Source organism: Clinocottus analis, unplaced genomic scaffold, assembly GCF_023055335.1.
Source record: "Clinocottus analis isolate CAN_PGR_092001 unplaced genomic scaffold, fCliAna1.0.p SCAF_4, whole genome shotgun sequence".
Lineage (NCBI taxonomy): Eukaryota > Metazoa > Chordata > Actinopteri > Perciformes > Cottidae > Clinocottus > Clinocottus analis.
Genome location: NW_027176153.1, coordinates 5,129,515 through 5,156,686, shown reverse-complemented (window position 1 = coordinate 5,156,686; position 27,172 = coordinate 5,129,515). Strand labels below are relative to the sequence as shown.

The 27,172-nt window shown below is 41.1% G+C and overlaps 3 protein-coding genes across 4 annotated transcripts in view; 2 read left to right on the top strand and 1 right to left on the bottom strand.

Moving 5' to 3' along the window:
* The first annotated feature begins 188 nt into the window (after positions 1–188).
* trappc6b (trafficking protein particle complex subunit 6B) lies at positions 189–4,379 on the top strand. Its single transcript, XM_068598529.1, has 6 exons — positions 189–463; positions 760–827; positions 991–1,108; positions 1,276–1,359; positions 1,991–2,084; positions 2,340–4,379. Exons 1-6 carry the CDS (start codon positions 383–385, stop codon positions 2,369–2,371), a joined length of 477 nt encoding a protein of 158 aa, XP_068454630.1. The 5' UTR covers positions 189–382; the 3' UTR covers positions 2,372–4,379.
* Positions 4,380–6,075: 1,696 nt separating this feature from the next.
* Positions 6,076–12,213, bottom strand: LOC137801048 (putative beta-lactamase-like 1). Of its 2 annotated transcripts, XM_068598447.1 has the most exons (7): positions 12,103–12,213; positions 11,891–11,906; positions 10,425–10,504; positions 10,164–10,321; positions 9,568–9,788; positions 7,220–7,325; positions 6,076–7,054 (listed from the first exon to the last, which is right to left on the bottom strand). In XM_068598447.1, exons 1-7 carry the CDS (start codon positions 12,211–12,213, stop codon positions 6,076–6,078), a joined length of 1,671 nt encoding a protein of 556 aa, XP_068454548.1. The 2 variants fall into 2 exon arrangements, with proteins under 2 accessions (XP_068454548.1, XP_068454547.1); XM_068598446.1 differs by lacking the exon at positions 11,891–11,906 and having other exon boundaries at positions 10,425–10,528; positions 12,108–12,213.
* Positions 12,214–18,059: 5,846 nt separating this feature from the next.
* The window catches only part of ephb2a (eph receptor B2a), a 30,082-nt gene continuing 20,969 nt past the window's right edge, over positions 18,060–27,172 (top strand). Inside the window, exon 1 of the mRNA XM_068597113.1 lies at positions 18,060–18,220. Coding sequence (XP_068453214.1) covers positions 18,121–18,220 — 100 coding nt within the window. The 5' untranslated portion in view covers positions 18,060–18,120. The remainder of the gene's footprint in view (positions 18,221–27,172) is intronic.

The window sequence follows — 27,172 nt, the reverse complement described above, 5'->3', positions numbered from 1 at the left end:
TGAAAATGGGTCATTTACCCTCTGAACCCACATGTTTTCCTTTCCCACAACCACCCATGTCACATGTTCCTGCTATTTCCAGAATGTACAGTATCTCATTGTGTAGATGTCGCAGTTTCACCTCCAGGCCAGCTGGTGGCGGTGGCGTTGCAGAATAAAGGCGCTCTGTGCCTCCACCCGGCGGGGGAACAAGACCAACAAGGAAGCAGCAGAAAGCGTTTGTTTGGTATCTTTGTGTAACCTTGTTTAATAAAGTCCCTGCACGCCGCTGGGCTGTGTGTGTTGGCTGTCAGTCTGTGAACGCCATGAGGTCGGTCCCGGTGTGAGTGACACGGTGAACCAGCTGCTGACAGACCGAACCTCAGTGTGTGGAGGAGGAAGAATGGCAGACGAAGCTCCTTTCCAGTTTCTACATAACGAAGTCATTCAGTACATTTACAAGTCAGCCGAGAACGGAGAGACGGTAAGAAGGCCAGTCAGCTGTTCTCCAGTCAGCCAGCTGGCGTCACGTCTTGTGTACATCCGGGGAGAGGGATTCTCCTCTGTCCCTCTCCTGAAGGGTTCTTCCTTTATTCCCTGTGAAAGGTTTTTTTTTACTATCTTTATTTGGGAGAGTTGTTCCTGATCCGATGTGAGGTCCTGGGACAGGGATGTCTATGTGTACATATTGTAAAGCCCCTTGAGGCAAATCTTGTATTTGTGATTTTCGGCTATACAACATAAACTGATCTGAAGTGAATGAACTCTGTCCTTGTTCAGGAGAATGGACGAAATATCGCCACGCTGGAGAACATGGGCTTCAGAGTTGGCCAAGGGCTGATCGAGAGGTAAACCTTCTGTACACTGAGTCAGGGTTAACCCTAACCCTAACCCATATTATAGCCACAGACAAAAATGAGACGTACATTGGTCTTATGTTAAAAAAAACACATTACTCTGAACAGTGTCAAGCTTCTGGACTTCATTTGAACCACTTCTCCTTTTCTCCAGACTTACTAAAGACACGGCCCGGTTCAAAGACGAGCTGGACATCATGAAGTTTGTCTGCAAAGACTTCTGGACCTGCGCGTTTAAGAAGCAAATTGACAACCTTCGAACCAACCACCAGGTACGCACTGTAGTTCCTCTCGTTCATACAGGTGGTTATTTTTAACGTAACATGGTCCAGCTTGACCACAAACATACATAATACACGTATCTGCGGAAAATAAATATCAGTGTGATTATCTGTGATTCGTGTCCTGTCACTAGCTGTACTGCTGAACTGTCTTTCAGGGCATCTATGTTCTCCAGGACAACAAGTTCCGATTACTGAGTCAGCTGTCAGCCGGGAAGCAGTACCTGGAACACGCCCCAAAGGTGCTCTGCCTCCATTTCAACAACTCTACTCTATTCTGACTTACTGCTCTGTTTCCTGGTTGTGAGGCAGCTGATCCCAGACCAGCAGGACTTCACTTGGCTCCAGACCCCCATTCAGATAACTTTTAAACGAGCAACATTGCACAGTTTAGGTTGATTAGCTGTGAGCAAACAGACTGCAGGTTACTCATGTTCCCTTTGTTACGTTCAGGCGCAGGGACGTCCTGGTCACATTCCAACTCTTGATATTGAGCATTTGCTGCCAAGTCACTCTGCATCTTTGATTAGATTGTCGTTGTATTAACAGGTTCCCAGTACTCAGCTTGAGTTGTATATGCATGAGTAGTTCTTCAAAAACATAAAGCCTATGTCACAGCTTCCCTATAGGCTTTCTTATAATGCTGTGTAATGCAGATAACCGTCAGGATTGTTTGGACAGGCTTTAGGCCACTTGTTTCTCCTCCTCCAGCATGGTGCAGTTTAAACCTTAACGTCCTTTACGCGCACACATACTGCTTGGTTTCATGCTCTCTTTAGATCATTCATTGCAAACACACATGATTTATATAGACGGGAGGTCAGGACATCCCAACTCCACTTCTGACACAGGTGACTGTTTGTCTCTCTGCAGTATCTGGCCTTCACCTGTGGTCTGGTGAGAGGAGCTCTGTCTAACTTGGGAGTGAAGAGTATTGTGACTGCTGAGGTGTCTGTCATGCCTGCTTGTAAGACACACATTGCTCGTCCAACATCCAATCAGACATGAGAAATATTGTAACTTTGACTTCTTTTTTTTTGGTTGGCTTTACTCTATGCTTTATGACTGCTTTATTCAGAGAGGGCTTGGGATCCACCAGATTTTAGTTGAGGGGAGAAAAAAACATGTGAAACCCATTTATGCAGAAGGAAATAGTATTTCTGAATGAGAATTGTGGACTAACACATGCTTTCTTTTCTCTCTGTTCTTTATATCTCTGCAGGTAAATTCCAGATAATGATCCAGAAAATGTGATGAGGCTACACTCACTCTGCACTTTATTGCTCTCATACATCCTTGAGTTGCCGCCATTAAAGGGAAATGCCGCCCGTCTTCATCAGTATAATGAATGTCACTCTGCACTGTAGTGTGTCTAGACTTCCACCGTCCAGAGCCCCATTTTAGTAAATATCTGTAGAGTGTTTCCTGCTGACGTGTTGTCATTGATATCACAAGTGGTCAAACACTGTCAATGCCATGAAAATTATGTTTGAGAATTAATTCACATCACATAGATCAGTGGTCTTTTATAATCTTTTATTTTTATTTTTTTAAGAAAATATTTTCATGGACCGGACTTCCCAGTGTAGCAGATAAATATGACATAATTTAATTATACAACCAGCAAAAAACAAATATAAAGTGCATAAATATACAACTCACTATTACACAACATTAGTGAGGCCCTGAGCTTGTTTCTTTGATACGAGCCGGTCCCATCTTGGGGTGACGGGAGACAACGACACCCAACATGTGTTCTGTATGTCCAGTCTACTTTGTAACTTAAACCTTTAGTTCAGTCTACTGCTCAACTAAACCTTTAGTCAGGTCTACTCTGTAACTTAAACCTTCAGTCCAGTCTACTCCGTAACTTAAACCCCGCTTCACAAAGACAGGCTGTTGGAAATGGAAGCAGGCTTTCAGATCTTTTTTGGCTTTTTTTTACTTTTAAGTTTTAACGTACCACGTGACCTCTTGACGTGTGTCAAGAGGCTTAAATGCACAGACAAATGTATCCGGTAATTTTTCTAAATAAAACATATTTCCGACCTTGATAATCAATAAACATTTTTTTCATTCATTCTTTCTGTGTGGCCCGATACCAAGGGATCCACAGACCGGTACTCAACACCAGCTGTCTGCTGCTGCCGGCCCCAGGCTGGAAGATCTGTTGACTGGCTGAGTTGGAATAATACAAATCATTGTAGGATTGAAGTGTTTATTTTATGAGGAATTCAGCACTGTTGCTAGAAAAGCAGACCAGGGAGCCGAAGAGCGACACCCTGTTAAAATACAATAAAATATATTGATTATGGTAGCTTTAATTAGTGCACTGTTTGCACTAAGTATGAAATGACAATGCACTTAGTCCCGCCCCCGAAACACAGAATGGCCAATCATAGCATATACTCATATAATCCCAAAATTCACTCACACTACTCCGCTCCCCGCGATCTCACTGGCTACCGGTGGCCGCCCGCATCCGCTTCAAAACATTGGTACTTAGGTACCGTGCTATGAACAGATTGGGTCCGACCTACATCCAGGACCCAGCTTGTTCACTGCGCTCAGCTTCAGCCAATCAGCTTGTCACTCCGTCACTGCGAACTAAACACCCGACAAAGTCACGACTGTTTGCTGTCCTGACTCCTCGATGGTGGAATGAGCTCCCCATTGACAACAGGACAGCAGAAAGTGTCGACATGTTTCGCCGCAAACCAAAAAGTCATCTCTTTCGACTACACTTTGAATAAAGACAGTAGTATCAGCACTTTGATGGCTCCTATTGATAGCACTTTGTAGTTTGACTTTATTGAAGAAATTGTACTCTCTTGATTCTTGTTGTTCTTAATTCATACTCAAGGTTGAATGCACTTATTGTGAGTCGCTTTGGATAAAAGCATCATCTAAATGACATGTAATGTAATGTAATAGCCTAGCATCGACCAGCTCTGTGTTTGACAGCTATCTATCTCTGCTTCATAAACCCTCGTCAGATGTTCTAAATTTTCAGTCTGTTCCGTGGATCTGGAGCTCGTCATTGTGAAACGTTGTGTAATAGAGGTCGAAGGAGATATACATTTCTAAAATGTTACTTTTTTACATGAAACCTGCGGAGCTAACATCAGCCTTGTATGTTGGAACATTACTAACTAACGTTAGCAGGTCTATGCTATACTAGCTACTGAAGGTATGCTGAACGTCTGCACATTCTGCTTTGGCTTTTTAATGATTAACAGTGAATAAAAATCTACCAACTTGACAGGAACAGAGTTGCCTTCTTTCTCAGACAGTCTGGAGGCTATACTTCAAATACACAAATAAATATGAAATTTCTTAAGGCCTTGGTTGTTATGAGACACCGTTATTGTGAATAAATAAATACAAAATAAATTAAAAAAAAGAGAAATTTGAAAACCGCCTCAAGTTTCCATGGATTGTGGCTGTATGGAACCGGTCCTGCCTGCTGCCTCCTTCTATGGCCCTGCTGATGCCCGTCTTCTCTACTTCCTTCTGCTGACATGGATCGTGGTTATCTGGATCGTGGTCTATGCTACACATATGAATAATTTCTGTCATATTCATGTAATGTGCTGTAACTTTGTAACATTGTTCATTCTGGTCATCGAATGAAATGACAGAATGACATCTATTGCTTCTATGCATCCTGGGAGAGGGATCCTCCTCTGTTGCTCTCCTGAAGGTTTCTTCGTTTATTCCCTGTGAAAGGGTTTTACTATCTTTATTTGGGGAAATTGTTCCTGATCCGATGTGAGGTCCTGGGACAGAGATGTTATGTATACAGATTGTGAAGCCCTCCAAGGATAATTTTGTATTTGTGATTTCAGGCTATACAAAATAAACAGAATTGAATTGAGTTATAAAATTGATACAAACTGTTCATTCTGTACACATGACATCTATTGTTCTGTGAGGGATCCTCCTCTGTTGCTCTCCTGAAGGGTTCTTCCCTTTTTTTTCCCTGTGAAAAGGTTTTTACTATCTTTAATTGGGGGAGTTTTTCCTGATCCAAAGTGAGGTCCCAGGACAGGGATGTCCATGTGTACAGATAGACAGGCAAATTTTGTATTTGTGATTTGGGGTTATACAAAATAAACTGAATTGAATTGAATACAAGCTCTCTCATGGGGTATCACAATAACGTAAATACCCCGACTTCCCTTTCATGATTGGTTGCCACAAAACTGCCTCAGCTGCAGTATGGACCGGATCATGACTCTCTCCTCTTTGCTTGTTCAGCCGAGGGTGCTTCCGCTTTGCCTGCATTTGATCCGTCTGCGCCATCCGCTTCAATCCCGGTTTTCCCATCAGCGTCCCGGCCTCTGGAATCCCCAGAGCAGCCCTGATATGTAGGAAACCTGCATATTCTCTTTATGTTGATGTTCACATACACATTATCACTTGAAATGCTTAATTCATGCTTAATAAACACTTAATAAAGAATGCATACCACAACTTTTATTTCACATATTATGTTATAACTTTTCTCTTTATTGCTCATAGCATTCTCACATGCTTCCATGGTGGATTTAAATCTTGAAAAATTTGACCACTCCACATTTCAATCAGTTGTGTTTTTTTCCCTTTTTAGGTCACACTGTAGGCACTTAGAGGTTGAAGAGAAATACTGCCACATCGTCCATTAAACAAACACGTCTAAGGAAACATATAAACAGTACTGTCATCAGTGTTGCTTTGCTTGTGGCAGTGCAAAGATTCCTTTGGACATTTGTATATGACTAAACTATTGAATTGGGACAGTATTGAACGATTGTATTAAAGAAATATTAATAATAATACAAGTTCAGATTAACCATATTAACCTTAGCAAGAGAGCATCACATGACCAGTTACACAACAGTTGAAAACTGTTTCCCTCTGCATTTGTCCTTAACGTAACCCTCATTCACAGTGTCAAACTGGTTTAGTCCCTGTATTTATGCAGTAAAGTATGGTCTACCAGCTATCCTTGTCACTTTGTAAGTGTTAAGTCCCGGGGAATCAAACCCTGGCGACACGCCTTTCCTATTAAAGAGATAAAAGTTAAAAAGCTGTCTGTCCTGTGCCTCCAGGGAGACAGAAGCACTGTTAACCTTCAGTTTGCAAGGGTATGGGCTCTCAAACACCACCCTGAAAACCCTGTCCCGCAGGTAATCCAGCCGAATAGTGCGGTACTTGGAGGGGACAGTTGTGTCCACCTGTGGTCCAAACTGCTGCATGACCAGCACCCCATCTGAGTCCACCTTAATCTCATAGAAGGTCATATTCCTGTAAGTAAAAAAACCCACATAGGGAGCTGAGTTGGGTGGCGGTCTGAGAATTCGTTGAGCGTTTCTAAAAGCCCTCTCCATTGCGGGGATGAGATAGCTGTAGGCCTGGCTCACAAGATCCTGGTCTGCAGGCCGAACCCCGGCCATCAGGATCACCAGTCCCAGTTTGAGCCGTGGCACCAGGGCGAGGGTGGCCGCATAACCGTCCAGGTCGCCGTCCTTCCTCACCACATCATAGCCAAACTGCTCGTTGATCTCCCAAGGTGTGCCGGTGGAGTTGGCAAAGTAGCCGCTGTGGCATCGAAAGAGTGGGGTCAGCATGGTGTTCAGGGTGTCCTGGCGAAGCAGGGTCCCGCTATATACGCCCAGAAGAGCCATCATGAGCTTGGCCATGTCAGCTGCTGTGGAATACATCTGCCCCGCAGGTCGGTACCAGCCTAAGTCATAGAGGGGAGCTGGCTGGCCATTGCTATATACACCCACAGCCATCTGCCTCCGAATGGATGGATTTAAGTTGAAACCAGTGTCCTCCATGCTGAGCTGCTCCAGAATGTTGTCTGACACCCAGCTCTCAAAATCTGAGCCGGTCACCCTCTGGGCCAAGATTTTGGCCAATAAGGAAAAAGCAACATTGCTGTAGTGGCATCTGAGGTAAAAAAAATAACATAAAGTCAGAAGCTTGCAAGCTATCTCTGGATGCAAAATACAAAAAGGAGCCTTGTTCTATACATTTAAAGAATACAAAAATGCATGGAAAGTCCAAAGTCTAAAGTCAAAAATAGAGCAACATAGGAAGGACACAGAGTCTTACTTGGTGCCGGGATCAGCCACAAGTACATCATCCTGCAACAAATTAAGGGCTGCTTTTGTGTCTCCATTCCAAAGGAGATTAGTTGACCTTAATCTTCTGGGTAACCCTGTAAAAATGTTGAAAAACCTCAGTGAGTAAAACTGGGGAGTAAATCTATAAACTAGGTCCTTTTTTACCCCAAAGTCAGTTAGTTGATCACTATGATCAATACTAAAACACCTGAGACTTTCTCGATCCCAACAGGATGTTTCCTCATAACTTTGATGATCATTCAAAGAACCATCTAGGTTGATTACACCAAGAGTGACATATTTTAACATCAACTTGATCCTATGATTTTGTGTGTATATGCGCAGCCCTCAGTCATACTTCCAATTGACTTTTCCTCTAGCATGAGGGGGATTCGTTTATTAGATAGATCACTATTAAAATTGACATACATTTACAAACCTCAGATGACTTATATAGCTGTCCCTGAAAGACTTGTACCCACAGCAAGGCATCCCCCTCCGTTAATCCCTCCTTTTCATTCTAAGTGCTCAGAGCTGATTAGCTCTATCTCTGGACACAGCTCAGTGTAAATATAGCCTCTCTCTCTGTTCATGTGAGCTCAGGTTAGCTAAGGTGCTGTAGTGGGTAGTAGAGACTTGTCCTTAACAGAAACACCATTGTGTGTATGACAGTATGACATTTTGACTAATGTACTTCCTTCACACACTGCTGCTGAGCTATTTGATGGTGATGAAATGGGATGATAGGATGTTGACACCAGTTACACAATGCAACAGCTTGGTTATTAACTTGCCAATTCAAGAAGCCCGAGACAGTATATACAGCGTTCATTTTTGCTGATGTTCACAACCTCTACAGGCTAAAATCTAAGGAAGTCTTCATCTATTGGATGTTTCTGCACCTCACAATGTATGTCCAATGCAGGGTTTTGTGGTAATGCAGGATTTATATGGATGTATCTTCTGTATCAAAGCTTAAAGACAGGGAGTGGAGGTCAGGATGGTCGATGATGTCGAAGTGCATTTGACTTTCATGAGAAAAACAAAAAGACCAGAAGTTATTGCTTGTTTAGCTCTAACTGCAAACTTTCATTGAGAGCATCATCTCCCCCGTACCCGCAGTACATTTAGTTCCATCCCACAATCACACTTTACAAAGGGATCGGTCGAGTTTGGTCCAGCTCGACACAGTATCAAATAAAATGTTGTTTGTTCCAAAGCATGATGATCAGACTGAATTGCCTTTGTGCTTTACTTTTTTATTTGTATTTATTATTGGATGTAGTTTTCTTTTGCCCAAAATAACCAGTGACAAATAGGTTTTGCCAAAGAAAACTGGAGTTCTTTGGAACAGTGAACTTATTTTTTCCTTGATTGTTTTAAAAGTTGTTTTAGAAGTGGACCTAGAACGACCTGTTCAGCTCTGACTCTTGCTTTTGCTTTTTTTTAAAATTTTATTTATTTTTTTACATTTTTGGCACTTTTGGCCAGGGTTCTGCCTCATTTGCTCTCCACACGGTCTGTTTACCTGCGTTCAACCAAAGCCTGCTCAAACATGATTGGTCAATACGACACAGACTGCAGTGGGAAAACAAAGCACTTCGGATATCAAAGTATCGTCCCATAGCCAACTATTCTGCATGTGAATGAAGAATCTGCAAAAAAGGTAACATGGGGATCAAGTCGAAACAAAGCTGAGCGATTTTGCACTTCTGTTTTCTGAGGAGGGAGGGAGGGGGGGGGGGGGGGTAGCTGCCTAAATAAAGTCTGCTGTTAACACAAGCTGAAGAGATTTTAACATTTTGTTCACCAACATGAAATACTTCAGTAAATATTCCACAAGCTCTTATGGATCTTTTTACGGCTCAATGAGAACGTCATCACACCGACTAGCCCGTCGCCAGCTTAGTGGTGGTGACGTGAAGCCACGCGGACGTTTGTTTATAGCCTAACTTCAGCTTTTTATTTTTGCTAATTGTATTGACACTTGAAATCCTAATAATTGGTGTTCATTTGTGAAAAGGATCTTCCACGGAACCATAGAAGCAATAATCCAAACCCCAATGGAAAAATGCCCATGGGCTTTTTCCATTGGGTTTTTGTTAAGGGCACCAATGAAATGCCAACTTCTGAGTTTGCCTACAAATGTGTCATCCCTGCAGTTCTCACTAAGGAGCATTAAGAGGAGTCAGACGAATCAGTTTCTATCCACAGGTTACTGTGATTAACAAAAGTATGACAAAAGGGTATTTTATATTAAAGAAGCCAACTGTAGCTTTGATGTAGATTATCATAGATCGTCACCTTGTCATTCAACACATACAAAAGTGTGGTTACCAGAGAGCTGGCCGGCCAGCCTGCGTAGGGTGAGTCCAGGTGAGTGGCTGCCGAAGGTCCTGGCTGACGAGGATGCTGCACCACCACCTTTCCACATAGGGTCCTTGATGGTGAAGTTGTCTGCGTATTTGTCCAGTGGGTCGTCCAGAGAGTCCACCAGGCCGTCCTCCCATAGCTTGTACAGCATCAGTGTGGGAAAGATCTTAGAGAGGCTCGCAATTCTGCAATCACAGTGATTAAAGTAATCGTAACACATGCACGTATCCTGCTTTAAAATACAGCATGCCCACTGGTGCTGCACAGATCAGGTTTAAGCACTTCATTTATTGAGTGGTTCAGTCTCATTGATCACTGATCCTATGTTGCACTTAACCTAATTCTAACACTCTAATGCTACGAATTATTATTGTTCGGATGGAGTCGCTAATATTATGGACTGGCTATCGTTATTATGAATGACTAAGTATTTGGTATTGAGACAAATCCATTCAAATATGATATCAAATATTACACAGATACGATAAAAGGGAAGTCCCCTTTGTCGTATCTCTGACATATTTTATGTTAATCTCTTCCACACCAGCTGTAAATCTCACCTGTACACTGTGTACTCATCGGGTGCAGATGAGGAGGGGTCGCTTATGTTCTTCTTGCCAAAGTTTCCATTCCACAAAACAGAGTCATTTAAAACCACGATGGCGGATATGGCTGGCAGCTTGGTGGTGTGAACACTCGCCCTCAGGAGGGCATCGATCTGTTAGGAGAACATTCAGTAAGAAACCTACAAGCATACTCAGCATATTGTCATGATACAATATTGTTATATGATAAAGGAAATGAGATAGAAAGAGTTTGACCTTTTCTAAGGCCACTCTCAGCGATGTGACAGGATGTGTGAGCGGCACAGGCTCGGGAAAGAGAGGGCACATATCCTCTACTGCCTCTGGTTGTCCAACCACTTCTGTGGAAAAGGGGAAAAAACAGAGTTATCATCACATGTGGAACATGTAGACATACGTCATCTGTAACTATTGGGGATACACACCCAGTTGCACAACTAGAGATGCACAGTGAGAACGTTTTAGCAGGTTCTGGACTGTACAACGTCTTGAGCTTAATGTCTTTAAAATAGATTTTAAGAGATTTTTTGACCATTTGTGAGACTTAGATGTTTGTTTTCGATCCTAAAGTCACATATTGACGAGTTCCACGTCATTTTTAGCCTAGCTTAGCGCAACAACAGGACAGGGGTAAACTGCGAGCCTATAGCTCAGTTAAAAGTGAGCCACAACATAAATACGGTCTATTGCTCATGTTGTATCTTGTGTTATCAACACTTGAGGAACACAAACACATTCAGCGTTGAGCGCTTGGTTGTATTAACTAACAGCAAAAAGGAGAAAGAAGTTGGACTTAATCAATATGACATTTCCATGAACATGACCTGCATGCTTCCCTTTATTTGGGATTTTATGAACATGTTTGATTGATAAACCTTTCTTCCCCTTCAATGATTATCTTCTAGTTTTCTGTTGTGTGAATAGTTCTTGCAAACCTGAATTGTGTAAGTCTTGTTTTTTGTTTAGTTATCTTTTCTTGAAAAATCTATTTTATAGATGCACTCTATATTTCTCTCTCATGTAAGTGTAAGAAAACGGCAGGCTTAAAATACAACACGTCACTTCTGTTATGTGCAGCATGTTAAAGTGTTGGCACACTGGCATTATGAAACACTGTAAGACTACAGATAGTGTGCAGATAGTTTTGGTTTTACTTGACCAGGTTCTAGGAAGTCTCATAGAATTGTTTTTCTATGCATAATATATTTTACTGTTTTTTTTTTTTTTTTTTTACTGTTTTACTGTGAGGAAACCCCTGTCCAGTTGGGTGGTTGATAAACTCTGACACATCTGTTACTGGTATGTTATACCTTATTACTAGTACATTACGCTATCTTATAGTCTTTGATAGGACAGTAATCTTCAGTTTGTATATTTACTACACTTAAGGTGCTAAAATCATGATTTATAATATTAGTAGTAATAGGTAGGGAATACAGGTTTTTGATACAACAAAAATGCTAAATGCTGTAAAACAATCATACTGTACCGTTTTTTATGAAGTGTTGTAAATATGTCAACCTGCTTTCATTTTCCCAGGAGTACCAGGTCATAAAGATGAGTGTTTTTTTTTTTAAATATGCGACCTCATGTTTGTCACAGTCAGGCAGTACACTCTGAACACTGAGACAAATTCAGATTTATATCACACACAACGCATGAGCAACTGAAGGATGAAGCTGTTGTCATTTGCTCAGCTGGACTTTTGCTCCTCCGTCTCTCAGCAGAAGTTAAAATCAGCTTTAATCCTGCTGCTACTATTTCCAGCTTTGTGTAATCCTGCTGCCGCTCCTGCAAACGAGCAATTACACCAAAGAAACTCAAGAGGCGCAGGCCAAAAAGTCGTTCCAGGTTGGAAGTTGCAAAGTCATGTGTGGGTGTTCTGAGGGTGTGAAGATGTGTTGGTCTGATGGACTTTACCTGTTTTCAGCTTTGGCATCCTGTACTGCCATATGAAGCAGCAGGTCATGACCACGGAGAGCAGAAAAAAGACAACCATGCCCAGCATGGTCCATTTCACCTTCATCTTGTCTTCTGGTTCTTATGGGTAGCAGTTTCAGTCTACAAAAAAAACAATGTTAGTGTGCGTAAAACGTATTGAAGAATGAGTGTACCTCAACATAAAGCACAAGCCTCATTCAGGTTTCAATGACGTTTTACAAGTTACATTTAAATTCCTCTCACAATTAGCAGCTGCAGGACAGATTCTTTATCTCACCAAAAGAAGGAAAACAAGCAGCAGATGTCTCTCATTGTCTTTTTGGTATTCCTCATCTTTAGACAGCTAAAATCCACATTACATTTTCTGCGAGGTCCACAGGAGGGAAGCCAGCAGGACTGCTCCTGAGCAGTCACTACAGAGCATTACCTATGCACTTAATCCTGTGGCTCCAGATGAAGGGCTGAATCTCCCACTCCATCGTGACATCATAATCTGCTGGGAGATTCAGCCGCAAGCCAAACGTATAGAGGGCTGTGGAAAGTAAACCTGCTAAGCACTCATTCTCAAATCATTTCACATCCTCTGAGGTTAATTCCACACATGCGTCACTCATCCAGCGGATGACTCCATCACCATGTCAGAGGGACGAGGAGGGTTAAATATCACGATTTAGCAGATATGAACAAACACAGGTCTGATGGTTACGTGCAGAGAAAGAGGACTAAATTATATATATTTATTTATAAATGTGCATTTGAGTTGGATGGTTTGTGCTAAGTACTGACTGCTCTTGACAGTTCAGCCTGACAAAGTCTCACTGGATGCTGCTGGTGGTCTTCCAGAAAGTTGAAGGAGGACGCTCCTCATTTGTTCTGGAGTGTCCTCCTGATTAGATAGTAGTTAACATTATTTATTGTCACATGCACAGCAATTTACAGGGCATTTTAATGGCATGGAAAATCTAAGATCTCAGGCTCCCTCCAAAAATGCTTATTAAATAGGTATTAAAATAAACTAAAAAAAAAAATCATAAAAAATAAAATGAAATGAAGCTCAAATCGATGCCACCCTTGTCCACCCTGGCTCCTCCAGTCAGCATCAGTCCTGTTCATCCTTCAGTGTCTGGACTCCAGGGGGATTCTGCTGCCGCAGATGTCAGCATCACGACCTCTTGCTTATCTTAATTCAGGATGGAGTCCAGTCGCCAAAGACTTTGCACTATTCAAATATATTCAATCGTAATAAATTATTGTTAAACTCTAAAACAAGTCTCTCCTGATTGAATAACAGTTAGACATAATTTTATCAGGGATGTAGAAATATGCGTAATGAAAAACATTAAAAGTATATAAATTGACTGTATAATGAAGTGGTTAGAGTTTAAATTGGGCTCGGTGGGTTTCCAGCGCATCACTCATGTCAATGTGAAGTTACTGATGTGTGGATGCTAGAGCAGGTCAGCTTGGTCAAAGTGTCATCCATACACCAGCATCATATATCATATTAGCTGAATCAGGAGCTGTTGTTCAAAATGCTCCATCTTCAAGTTGATACTCCAATGTATGTTTTTGTGTGGAGTTACCTCTCCAACCACTAGCTGGAGCTGTAGACTTCAAATTACATATGTAAATCCATCCTGCTGTCTCATTGTACTCTAAGAGCGTTCAACTTTATTGGGTTGAATTACTGACAAAATCCCTGAAAACATTTTTTAAATCATGGATTATACAATAATTCCTCAACTCACACATATAATATGAACATATCAACATGTATCTTTATTTGTTGAGTCTTAACAGTTATATAATATAGATGTCACTTTATTCACATATAGAAGGTGTTTGTATTGTGTATGTACTTTTTTGACAACACAATGCTCTGTCATTAGCCATCAGTGTCATGGTTTGAGTTTTGTTCCCTGTTTTATTTTGTAGTCTTGTGTCCCCTGTGTCTCTGCACTTCCTGCCCAGGTGATTGCCTGGGATCGTCTGTCTACCTGGTTCCTGATTGTGAATTCCCTGCACCTGTGCTGCCCTCATTGTGTCCACCTGTTGCTCGTTACCTCCTCTTGTATTAAACCCCATTTGTCTCCCTGTCAGTTTGTACTATGTACTCTGTGTGGTCTTGTGTTTCCTGTCTCTGTTCCTGGTTTTGTCTGCTATTTGAATCTGTTTGCTTTTGGAATACCCTTTTCCTTTTGTTTGAATTAAATATTATTTGAACTGTTGTTGGCGTTTGGGTCCTATTTCCTCCATCCCCTGGCAGTTTGCTGGAGTTGGATGTGTTTTTATCGCGAAGATGGCGCTGCCCTTGGGTGACATCACAGAGGTTACACCCATAGTTCATACAGGTGATGGATGTACATACTTCTAATTTGTCTTGCCTCTACCAACTGCAACATTTAAGTGTTAAACACGGTAATGTATCAATCATATCATGCCTAATAAGCAATTTTACTTTTACTTTTGGTATACATTGACGCTAATACTTTTACTTGTATGAATGCAGATATTTGACTTGTAAACTTCACGACACTGTTGTATTACTGCTTTTTTTAGTAAAGGGTCTGAGTTCTACTGTTCTGTTAGTTAAGACTGGAACCTCAACAGTGAGAGCAGCCACAGAAAGGCACCAGCTTTACAGCTCAATTTATGACCCTCAAGTCAGGACAGATTACGTCTGATTGGATCGCTGATGGCATGTCTGACCTACAATATGCTGCATTCCTGTCACCATCTCCCTCGGCCAAGGTTTCCATGGGAACAAGCCCTGGGCTTCTCTAATCTGTTGTTTTGCAACCCTCACTCATCTGGAGGCAGGCTGGATTCCTTTTTGTCGGGCCCATATTCTTCTGCTCTATTTCCTCCCAGAGTATACTCTCTGGCTCTCTCTCTCCCTCTGTCTCTTCCCCCAACCCTCTCTCTTTCTCTCTCTCTCTCTCTCTCTCTCTCTGTCAATTTTAAATTGTTTCATTGGCATGACAGAATCATTAAATCTGTGGTGGCAGTGCGTACACAAACATTCCTCTTGAGTCTTCACAATATTAAAAAGCGACCTCTTTGAATTTCATGTTCGTAGTCACACACTATGTATTTCGTTACAATGTTTTGGCTTTTTTATTTTTGCAATATTCTGCTAGTTGAATATCTGTATGAGTTTGTGTTGTATTTAATGTAATTTCCTCAATTGTTCCGTATATTCATACTTATTTTGTTTCAAATGTTCTAATTGTCAGTTCAGGATTATTTGTGGTTTGGACCAGCCACAAACCATGAAGAGATCAAGGTGCTCCTGTCTTGTTTCCAGGTCTTCTGGTCTTGTAAAGTTGCAATGCCACTTTTGAATTATTCAACATAATTGACAGTGATTATGCAATTTGACAATTTAGTACATTTCTATCACGACACCCAAACGATGAAGCCTTTGGTAGCTGAACATGACTATATAACAGCCTCTACTCTTCTGCTTTCCACCAGATGTTGGCTGCATGCTCCCATTCTGCCACAAGAGCATCAGGGAGATCCAACACTGATGTTGGTGGAGTGGACCAGTTCATCCCAAGGGGTTGAATGGGAATGCTAAATGGACCTGTACTTGTATAGCGCTTTTCTAGTCTTCTTTTTTAGGGTTAAGTGTCCTGCTCAAGGACGCATCGACATGGTCCAGCGGCATCGGAGATCAAACCACCAATCCTCTGATTGAAAGACGATCCTGCTCACCACTGAGCCACAGTCGCCCATATGGGTTTACATTGGGGTTGAGGTCAGCAAGTTCTTTCACACGAGACTGTAAAAACATTCTTTAATTAATGCAGCTGAACTTTACACTGAGGCATTTTCTGAAATGGGAACAGAAATATGTTGACACACGTTTAACCAACTCCATACTTCAGTCTCATGATAACACCTGAGCTGTCCCACACCTCAGCAAACTAAAACCAAAGTTGTGAGATGTGGTAGAAAGCTATGAAATACAGCCAGTAAGTGGAACTTGAGTTAAGATTATTTTGACAAACTACATGGACCACATTCAATTCAAGTTAATGAGGTAAGCAATGTACCTAATTTATACACACAATAAACTATAAAATAAATATTTCAATAAATGAGTTTGAGTTATTTAGAGTCTTCCTTATGCAATAGGCCAGTGATTTTTAGCCACTGTGCTGTGGCACACCACTGTGCCGTGAGAGGTCGTCAGGTCTGCCGTGGGAAAATGTCCAATTTCACTTAATCGGTCCAAAATTATATTATTTAGTTGCCGCAAAGAATTTTCCATTGTTGAGTGTCTGAGCCTGCAATGTAGTGGCTGGCCTATTAAAGAAACACTTCCATGCCAGTAGGTAACGCAATACTTCCCTACCATATATGCTGTATTATTCTACAATGTGACATTTTGTAAGTTTCTGGGTTGTTGAAATGTGCCGTCAAAAAAGATTTTTAAAAAAACACTGCAATAGGCACTGCATGGTTCATTTGTCATGGGATTTATTTCTTTGCCAAACCTCCCGGATCCCCTGATGATTATGCCTCGTGATTCTATTCCCTTCAATGTTTAAGTGTGGTACCTCCTAAAGAGAAATTGTGTTTAGACCTCTGTGGTGTCTAGTGCCCATTTGTTACAGAATGTTTCAGTAAGAGATTCTACTGTCAGCAGGATTCTGTTGGAGACAGAACTAGACCATCTCTGTGATGAACTTCAGTTATTTGCAATGTAGATTTTCTTTCATAGAAACCATCAAAACTTTAGGTACCCAAAATGAAACCCACTGAGGACTGATCCATTACGGCCCATAAATGTAAAACGTGTTTTGTTTACTGTCCTAAATTAGTTCTATGCTCTTACCTCAGGGTTCTATGTTCTGACCTCAGAGTTCTATCCTCTGACCTCATGGTTCTATGCTCTGATCACAGGATTCTATGCTCTGACCTCAGGGTTCTATGTTCTGACCTCAGGGTTCTATGTTCTGACCTCAGAGTTCTGTGCTCTGATCAAATGGTTCTATGCTCTGATCTCAGGATTCTATGCTCTGACCTCATGGTTCTATGCTCTGACCTCATTATTATTATTTAAATGATTGATAATAAAAGTAATTTAACATTTCTTTTAATAAATTGCTGGAAAATGTGGTTTGGTTTTTAAAATGAGAAGATGTTCTGTTTCATGTTTTCTGGTTGAGTTAATTGTTTCTTTTGTTTACTTCCTTTTATCTAACTTTAGCATCTTAACATTGTCCCAAGCAACTCCAAATTTCCCATGAATAATATATATATATATATATATATATATATATATATATATATATATATATATATATATATATATATATATATATATATATATATACATATATATAATATATATATATATATATATATATTATTCATGGGAAATTTATATATATATATATATATATATATATTCTATCCTATAAAGTAATAAAGTATGCCCTCAAATGCAACATATGACCTAAATCATTAATCAACCGATTTTTGAAAACCTGTTGACATTAAAACAAATGTATTTTCAACTTAGACCTCAACCTTTCATTTGCTGCTGGTGCAACTAACATAACTCCTATGAAATAACTTGAACTGGGACAGTGAAACCTGTGGGAACCAACCCCATCTCCCCTAAGATACAACTACCTAACATAGTACATTAGTAGCCATATTTTGCTGTAGTAAATGTGTACAGGCCGGATCAGTACTTTCCCCTGTAACTCCTCTGAAACAGGCATTCATTGGTAAAAAAAAAAAAAAAAAAGTAACGTCCCCTCCAGGACGAGTTCTGGAAGTAAACCCTGCGGTCAGTGAGATGCCGGTGTTGTGTTGTGCGGTATTTTCCGCCCCCTTCCAATTGGTTTCGCCCAAACTGGCCGGTGCAGCCGCTCCTCAGCCATTATCCTCTGCTGCTGATGGTGACGATGAGAAGGAAGATGCTCTGCAGCTCTCAATGAATCCACAGTGAAGGGCTCTGGATGGCTGTGCGATGAACGCATTGGCGTTTTACAGTCCAGTGCCCCGAATGACAATGATTATGGATATCTTGTATTTTCTATGGCTACTGCCAACGGTACGGGCTGTCGAAGGTAAGCAGGAGTTGAACTCTTCTTTGAGTGTGTTTGAATGTGTCGGGACGGCGCGGCGGGCGACAGGGACAGCAGCGCTCCATCATTAAGCACAAAGCAGACTCCTCTATGTTTTAACCGCGTCTTACAACAGGGGGACTCCTGTGGAAAACAGTGAAGTGATGGTGGGGCTTAGCTCTATTTACTGACCTGTAAAAGACTGAGGCTGCCAACATGTTTGTAAACTAGTCTGGAATTATGCTGCTTCTCTTGGTTTTATGTTTTGATCATACAGGAACATTCATCACTCCACTTCCCCGAATTGTATATATTATTAGATGTACTTGTTCACTTTGCACTGGTTATGAATTATGATCAGTCTACAGCCTATACTGTAAGCCTCGGCAACATGTGTGTTCATATGCTACGGTATAATATAGATTTGGTGTTTAAATCATTGCCACATTAAACGGAAGACCACAGAAAGTATATATATAGCTCTTCACTGACCACGAGCTTAATACATATAAAGCAACACAGGACAACATCCAGTGTATTGCTGCCCACTCTGCTCATGGGCAGCAGGAGTATTTTTAGATGTGCTCCATGTCTGTCATCCCTAACATGCATTAACCTTGTTCTGCATCAGTGAACATGCAGATGACTCAGCTTAATAATGGAAATAAAGTTCTATAGTATAAAATAAGAAACAAATCACTACCGTTAGTAGTGTGTCATATACAACTGGAATTCATTTGCTTACCTTTCAAACTCTCAATGATACTTTCTAACTTCTAAATAATAAAAAGCTGCATTAAAATTAAATCACTATATGACAGCATCCAGACAGTTCAGGGTGTTAATGGTGAGTCTGGATGGTAATGTGATTGTTTGAGGCTTCTCTCAGGCTGGAAGCCAAATTGTTTATTTGCCGTCATCAGAGGACAGGCTGCTCCAGCGATAGTGGATCGCTGCAGGGCTGGAACGCTTTCTCAGCCAATGATTCAATGTGTCATTTTATCGTGATGCTAACAGTGTTGAAGCTGTAAATGTGCTCAAATGCTTTTAAGCTACTGTACCATTCAGTCATCCTCAAACTTGATCTCCACTTTCTGCCAGGAGCATGTTCTCTGGAAGCATCCTACACTCCAGTATTCAGCCAAAAATGTAGACACGTGCTCTCAATCTTAATCCTTTACCATGCACAGATATTTTAGACAATAGTGTTTTTTAAAGTCTGTGCAACAAAGTAAAGTAGAACATCAACCTAATCCAGATCAGCCAACATCAGTGTTGCATTGTTGCTCTTCTGTCAGAATGGGAGCAAATCCCTGCGGCCAGGTTCCAACATCTGCCTGAAACCAGAAGTGGAGGCTGTTACAGCAGCACATTGATGCTCATGGTGTCAGACTTATTTGTTTAATTCACAATTAAGGCTGGAATGGCCATTTAGTTTGTAACAACTCTTAAAATCAAACTATGTAGCAGATGTCTTTTCAATTCAATTCAGTTTATTTTATATCGCCCAAAATCACATATAAAAAAATTGCTTCAGAGGGCTTTACAATCTGTACACATAACATCCCTGTCCTGGGACTTTTTATCGGATCAGGTAGGCATGGATCACGATCCAGATAACCACAATCCATGTCAGTAGAAGAAGGTAGAGAGAATGGGCATCAGCAGGGCCGCCATGGCAGGAGGCAGGACCGGTTCCAGACAGCCACAATCCATGGGAATTTGGGCAAAGAAGCAAAGAGGCTTTGGGGAAGAAGCAGAGTTAGTAATGTGCATTGAAGAGACATAAATTCATCCAGAAGGATAGAGAGAAGAGGAGAGGAGATCAGTGTATCTTAAGATGACCCCAGCAGTCTAGGTCTCTGGCAGCATAGGCTGAGGGCTGGACCAGGGAAAATGTGAGCCAGCCCTAACTACAAACCTGAGCCAGCCTTATCTATAAGCACGTTCAAAGAGGAAAGCCTAGTCTTAAATGAGGTGACTGTTTCTGCCCTATGGAAGTGGAAGCCGGTTCTACAGAATAGGAGCTTGATAAGTGAAGGATCTGGCTCCCATCCTACTTTTTAAGACTCTAGGAACCATAAGTAACCGTGCAATCAGGGAGCGCAACTCTCTAAAGGGGTTATATCGGACTATAAGCTCTCTACTGGGGTAATATGGTACTATGAGCTCTCTATATGGGGTAAAATGTACTATGAGCTCTGAGTTGCGTGGGTCCTTATCAAAAAGTTGGTGTATCTCCCTGCTCCAATCCCTGTTTTTTTCAGCTAGGACGTGTTTGGGTAAAATGTACCCTAGTAAGTGATAGAGGTATTACATTTTTTAAATGTTATGTAGGTGAAAAAATGGCAGTCCTTGAGAGTTAAAGGACAAGTTAAAGGACAAGTCCTGATCAAAGATAAGTCAGAGATCCTTTACGATGGTGCTGGATGCCAGAGCAATGCCACATAGAGAAACTATATCTTCATATAATTGATTTCTGAGGTGTTCCGGACCAAGTAAAATAACTTCAGTCTTGTCCGAGTTTAACAGCAGGAAGTTGCAGGTCATCCAGGTGTTTAATCTTTTTAAGACATGCTTGAAGTGTAGCGACCTGGTGGATTTCATCTGGCTTGATCTACAGATATAGTTGCGTATCACCTGCATAACAATGACACTTTAGGGAGTGTTTTCTGATTATATTGCCTAAAGGAAGTATATATAAGGTGAATACAATTGGTCCAAGCACAGAACCTTGTGGAACTGACGAACGGCGGAGATCATCGAGGCTTCATCGTTTACAGATACAAACTGAGAACGTTCTGATGAATAGGACTTAAACCAGCTTAGTGCGGTACCTTTAATACCAATCGACTGGTCTAGTCTCTGTAATAGGATGTCATGGTCAATGGTGTTGAATGCAGCACTAAGGTCCAACAAGACAAGTACACAGATAAGTCTTTTATCTGATGCAATTAGAAGGTCATTAGTAGCCATCTTCCCTTCACTGCTTTATGTGAGCCCCCTCAGACCTGACAGTTCAAGCCAAGTCACAGGACATCCAGTCAGCACTGGTCCTTTTACGCTGCTTTTCTCTGCTCTCCTTCCAGTTTCCTTTCATTCACACACTGGCAGTGTTTTACCTGGAAGGGTACATTTAGCAGCAGCAGTGCACAGATGTTACCAAGTGCTAATCCAGAGTATCATGCCTTCTGAGCTGCCTCTCAGCAGGACTTGTATTGCACGTAATTGCAATGTCTTGTTCCAACCTGCGCTGTGGCTGCCATTCACACTCCGCTGCCTCCACAAGCTCGCACGGAGAAACTGCCGTGTGTGGTTGCATGATAACTGTTTCCTTCACAACAGGAAGACTTGTGATTGGATACAGTACATGGTGCTGAGAGGAAACACTCATCAGCTTTCAGGACTAACGTTACAAAGTGAATCATATTTTCATTGAATTCCTATTGTTGGTGCTGTTGTTTGCACAGTCCTAGTTCAAGTTATTATCCATCTATCCATCCATTATCCAAACCGCTTATCCTCATTAGGGTCGCGGGGCGCTGGAGCCGATCCCAGCTGTCAATGGGCGAAGACAGGGTACACCCTGGACAAGTCGCCAGTCCATCACAAGTTATTATTGTAATATATATATATATATATATATATATATATATATATATATATATATATATATATATATATAGTTTAAAAAATTTTTTTCACCAATTGTGACCTAGGGCAATACATTACGCAAACCATATTCATTTACAACAATAACTATTGTCCAACAGGCATTGTAATTATTATTTCATAGTATAATTATTAAAAAGGTTTTTGCATAGAGTTTTTGCGATTCTTTTCAGCAGAGCTACATTTTTGGGACTATATGTTCTCAGTACTGTCATTTAAACAGTGTTTGATCAAGGTTGGTCAGCACCCTTGTTGTGTTAAAATTCATCATCTCAACAAGCTGAGCATTGTACTGCATACAATGGAATGTTGGAAGTATTTTATTGACTATGCCATTCTCCAGTCAGCAGAGCACCATGGAAGTGTGTCTCCTAGCAACACTGGCTCACAGTCATCACTCACCTGATGTTACAAACACTCAGAGGTTCATTGATTAGACTTTGTTTTTATATTATTATTGATATTTCCTTAAGCAAAATGTGACAAGACTTCCCATTAAAGTTAAAACTATTATTTGACCTTATTCAACCTAACATTTGTCCTCATCGCTTTTTGTTGTTCTTAGATAAAGCCAGCTCGGTCTCAGTGCCCTTTGCTGACGTTTCTCAGTGGAATCAGTTATCTAAACCAATCAATATTTAGTGTTTGGAGCAGCACATTGCTCTTTAGCCTCTGGGAGCACTGGTAGAAAACATTGAGCATCGTTCGTGCCCTCAACAGCGCCTGACCCACTTCTTCACTGGCTCATGGTCACTTCACCAAACTTGGGAACATGATAACAGGATGTGTGTTAGCATGACAAAGAGATGCCACAGTGTTACGTCCATGCCCAGACCCTGTCCACTGTGAAGCAGCAAGTCCATGAAATGTCTCCAGTGGGTTTACGTTTTATTTGAGTCTAGTCTGAGTCTGACATGTCTATTTACATAACCACATGCAATCTACTATTTTTTTAAATCATGGAATCAAATCAGGCAGTTTTGACAGTAAGACATATTAGAGTTCTTTCCTGGTACCATTTTAAACACTATCCATTTCGAAAAGCTGGTTGGATCTGTACTTTTGCAGCACATGCATTTTACATTCACCACCTTAGTGTGATGGACAAATTGAAATAATATCAAATATAAATGACGGAATACATTTGCAAGCATATATTTCACATTACATTGATATGGTGAACAGAATAGTATTTTACTGCAAAGCACTGTATTATATTAATGTTTATTTATTTTTTTGATTGCTGTAAAGTTAATTTGATCAAGGCATAATATTCTTAATGATACGTTTATATCCCACTGGACCAGTGTTTAATGTTCTAATAATGTAGTATTAGTATTTATACAAATCAACATACAATAAATATATTACAATAAAACGACATATACACAGAATAAACATACAAAAAACTTCAGTGAAGGACATTAGAGAATTATTATTATTATTTGGTACTATTTGGAGTCTGACCCTCCTAATGTCCCACCTCACACAAATTCACTACAGATCTCACTACAAAGGCATTTTTTTTATCCATCCCAGAATTTCTTCTAACCTTACTGCTTATCTGTGTCGGGTACAGCCAGAGCAGTCTTCTGGGTGGTGCCCCGGGTGATAAGATCACGCCACAATTTTCACATGCAAATCTACCAACCACTGAGAACAACAACAATACAAATCAGTTGTCAAGTTTGGAAAATAATTGCAGCAGCAAGCAACTGCACAGAAAGTGTTCAAGCCAGTATCAGGAAATTCATAGCGAGCTAAAGGCAAAAGTAAAAAGATGAGTTTGTAGCTTTCTTTGATAAAATATTTAACAAGCTGGCCCTGAGATAGTGTGTTCATAGCTTCCATAGCGTACTTGACTAAAGGCTGCTTCCCTGCTTTTCTTCTAGCTGTTGCTGGAAGCCTCCCATAAACCAGCAGTTATATCCAATGTGCTGGTATAGAGTGTCAGCATGACATTGAGGTATCATTGGCTACTTTATTAATCACTGATCACTCTACATGACTCATAATCCAGTGAAAAGCATTCCTGTTACAGCAGAGCACATTTTTACCTATTTTATGTTCACTCTGCATTTCAGTTAGATTTTCACCTTCCAACATTATTTTTCTAAAATGAGCTGATAAGGGACTTACCCGACTCTAGTCACACTTCTGGCAGGCGTAATAGTATTTCCCTATTGGAAGGACTTTCCAGTACTTCAGAGCATTTCCCTGACAAGACACTGAGACTGAACCCGCTGGAGCATAACTTTTTGTAACGCATAGATCCTCTGAAGCGTGTTTTCTTTCCTCAGGAGATCAGTAGACTTGTGACATCTGCTGAATCAGTCTCTGCACTGACGGTGCCAACCAGAGCCCGATGCCTCGATGAGAGACAGTTAAGTTAGAAGTATTTGACTGTAAGAAGACAGCAGAGTAAATGTAGTATCAGAATGTGAGAGAAGTTTGAAAACCCACACTGGCTGTGTGGGTTCCCTCCATGTTCTCCCTGTAGCAGTGTGGGTTCCCTCCACGTTCTCCCTGTAGCAGTGTGGGTTCCCTCCACGTTCTCCCCGTAGCAGAGTGGGTTCCCTCCACGTTCTCCCCGTAGCAGCGTGGGTTCCCTCCACGTTCTCCCTGTAGCAGTGTGGGTTCCCTCCACGTTCTCCCCGTGGCAGTGTGGGTTCCCTCCACGTTCTCCCCGTGGCAGTGTGGGTTCCCTCCATGTTCTCCCCGTGGCAGTGTGGGTTCCCTCCACGTTCTCCCTGTAGCAGTGTGGGTTCCCTCCACGTTTTCCCCGTAGCAGTGTGGGTTCCCTCCACGTTCTCCCCGTGGCAGTGTGGGTTCCCTCCATGTTCTTGCGTGGCAGTGTTGGTTCCCTCCACGTTCTCCCTATGGCAGCCTCGGTTTCCTCTATGTTGGATACACTTAACATATAAACTGATATACAATTGTTGCATTAATTGTTATCAATAATGCATTTCTATTCAGCTATTGAACTGTGTGGAGGAAAATTCTTTAATATTGACTTTTTATTCCTGCCTGTCTGTAACAGCAACCTGTGTGCAGACAGGACAGCCCTGTCAGCGATCACACCTCAATAACAATATAATACATGTATAATGTAGACCTGTATATGTAAATCCACTACAGACTGGTGGACAGTTGGCTTCTCAGCCCCGGAACTGACAGTGAATACACATCTGCAGTGCTGATAGTGTCAAAGTCCCTCGTCCTTCCTGAGAAGCTCAGTCCAAAGCACACCTTTTGTTTAACGGTTATTTCCTGTGACTCTGTTCCTAATCCGGACCAGAACTCACTCCGGTCAGCTTTGTTGTGAACCAGCTCATCTGAACCAGCCACATTGGAATATAATCATCACGACTTCATGTAAACAAGAAAACACTGCAGAACAACAGCCTGGAGGGAACATTAACATTTAAAAGATGAATCTTAGTGATGCTTACTGATCTTTCTTCGCTATTCCCCAAAAGAGATATCTTTGCAATAAAAATTAAAAAAACGTCTGTTTGAATTTAATTAATCTTTCAGCTCTACTGGAGACTGGTAGGGCAGAACCAAACACCCATGGACTGCTTTGATTTTGTTCTCTTGCTTCTTCTCTTCTTTTTTTCTTCTTCTGTTTACTTTTTGATTCTCACTCTATGCTGCGTTCATGGTTGAGGCAGCTGATGGCAGCGCCCCGCAGGCAGTGCGAGGTACATAAGGACAGTACACCGTGCCCACTGAGGTTCTTCTCTGAGCACACCATCTGGAGAAATGATCAAGGGAAAAAGTGATCTTTCTTTTTTCTCTTTCTCAATGTAGTCCAGGCCTCAAGTGGCCGAATGAAACGTCATCACATTGACTAGTCCGCCTTATAGCTTTGACTCATGCACCATGTATTTAGTCTATAACTTTAGTTAATGTCTGGAACCGATCCTGCCTCCTGTCTTTGCCCTGCTGAAGCCAATACTCTCTAACTCCTTCTACTGGCATGGATCGTGGTTATCTGGATTGTGGTCCATGCCTACCACTCATTATATGAATAATTTATGTCATATTCATGTAATGTGCTGTAACTCTGTTACGTTGCTCATCCTGGTCACAGGACATCTATTGCTTCTGTCCATCCGGGGAGAGGGATCTCCTGTGTTGCTCTCCTGAAGGGTTCTCCATTTCTCCCTGTGAAGGGGTTTTACTATCTTTATTTGGGGGAGTTGTTCCTGATCTGATGTGAGATCCTGGGACAGGATGTTGTGTGTACTGATTGTAAAGCCCTCCAAGGCATTTTTTTAATTTGTGATTTTGGGCTATACAAAATAAACATAATTGAATTGAATTGAGTTATAAAGTTGATATAAACTTGAAAATATTTTGAGAACAAATAGTCCTAGTGACGTGAGGGCTGAGTCACAGGGACCCCCTGGGGTCCAGTGAGGCACCAGTAAACTGGTTTGAACCAAATCTCACACATACATGAGAATCTAACGCCTGATTAGTGGCTTGTTCTAAACCAGTTCAGGCTTTCAAAATGACATGCAGGTCCCCTGTCTCGGGCCCCATGTGGTTTGTTTCAACTATAAGATGAAGTACAGATGGATTCAATAATCTCTCTGCTGAATGAATAGGCTATAATTACATACTATATGATCACAATGTATTGTAAACTTTTAATAAACGGCCCATTTACAACTCAGGCCACAAAATGAGCTAATATTTATATATATATATATATATATATATATATATATATATATATATATATATATATATATATATATATATATATATATATATATATACACACACACCCTATGCTGCAGGACTAATAAAAAATTATCTAATCTTATCAATCAAGAACCTGCTACTTGATACTGCAAGTCACGGTGTGGTTGTGGCATCCCAAGGCAGTTGTACACTTTGCCTGGATGCTAATTTGTGTAAGAGAAGATGTTGCACTGACCAATAAGGGTTGTATGTAAATATAATCTCTACTTGAATCATATCTACAATTTACATAATCACTTTTACAGTACAAGTCAGGTTACATTTAGGACCAAGCCGAATAATATATAAAACCTAATTAAGAAGAAAAACATCATCAGAACCTCACAGGACCCTGTGTTGGATTATGAAAGCTAGTGCCGACAGCAGCATGGCAGGCAGTGCTTGGACATAAAACAAAGTAAATTTGGCTGATATATCCCTGTGGGTTTAATCCAGCGTGGCGTACAGAGCGTGGCGCAGCCTACAAGGATTATGTGTGCTGGACTTGGCCCACTCTCTCCTCCTCTT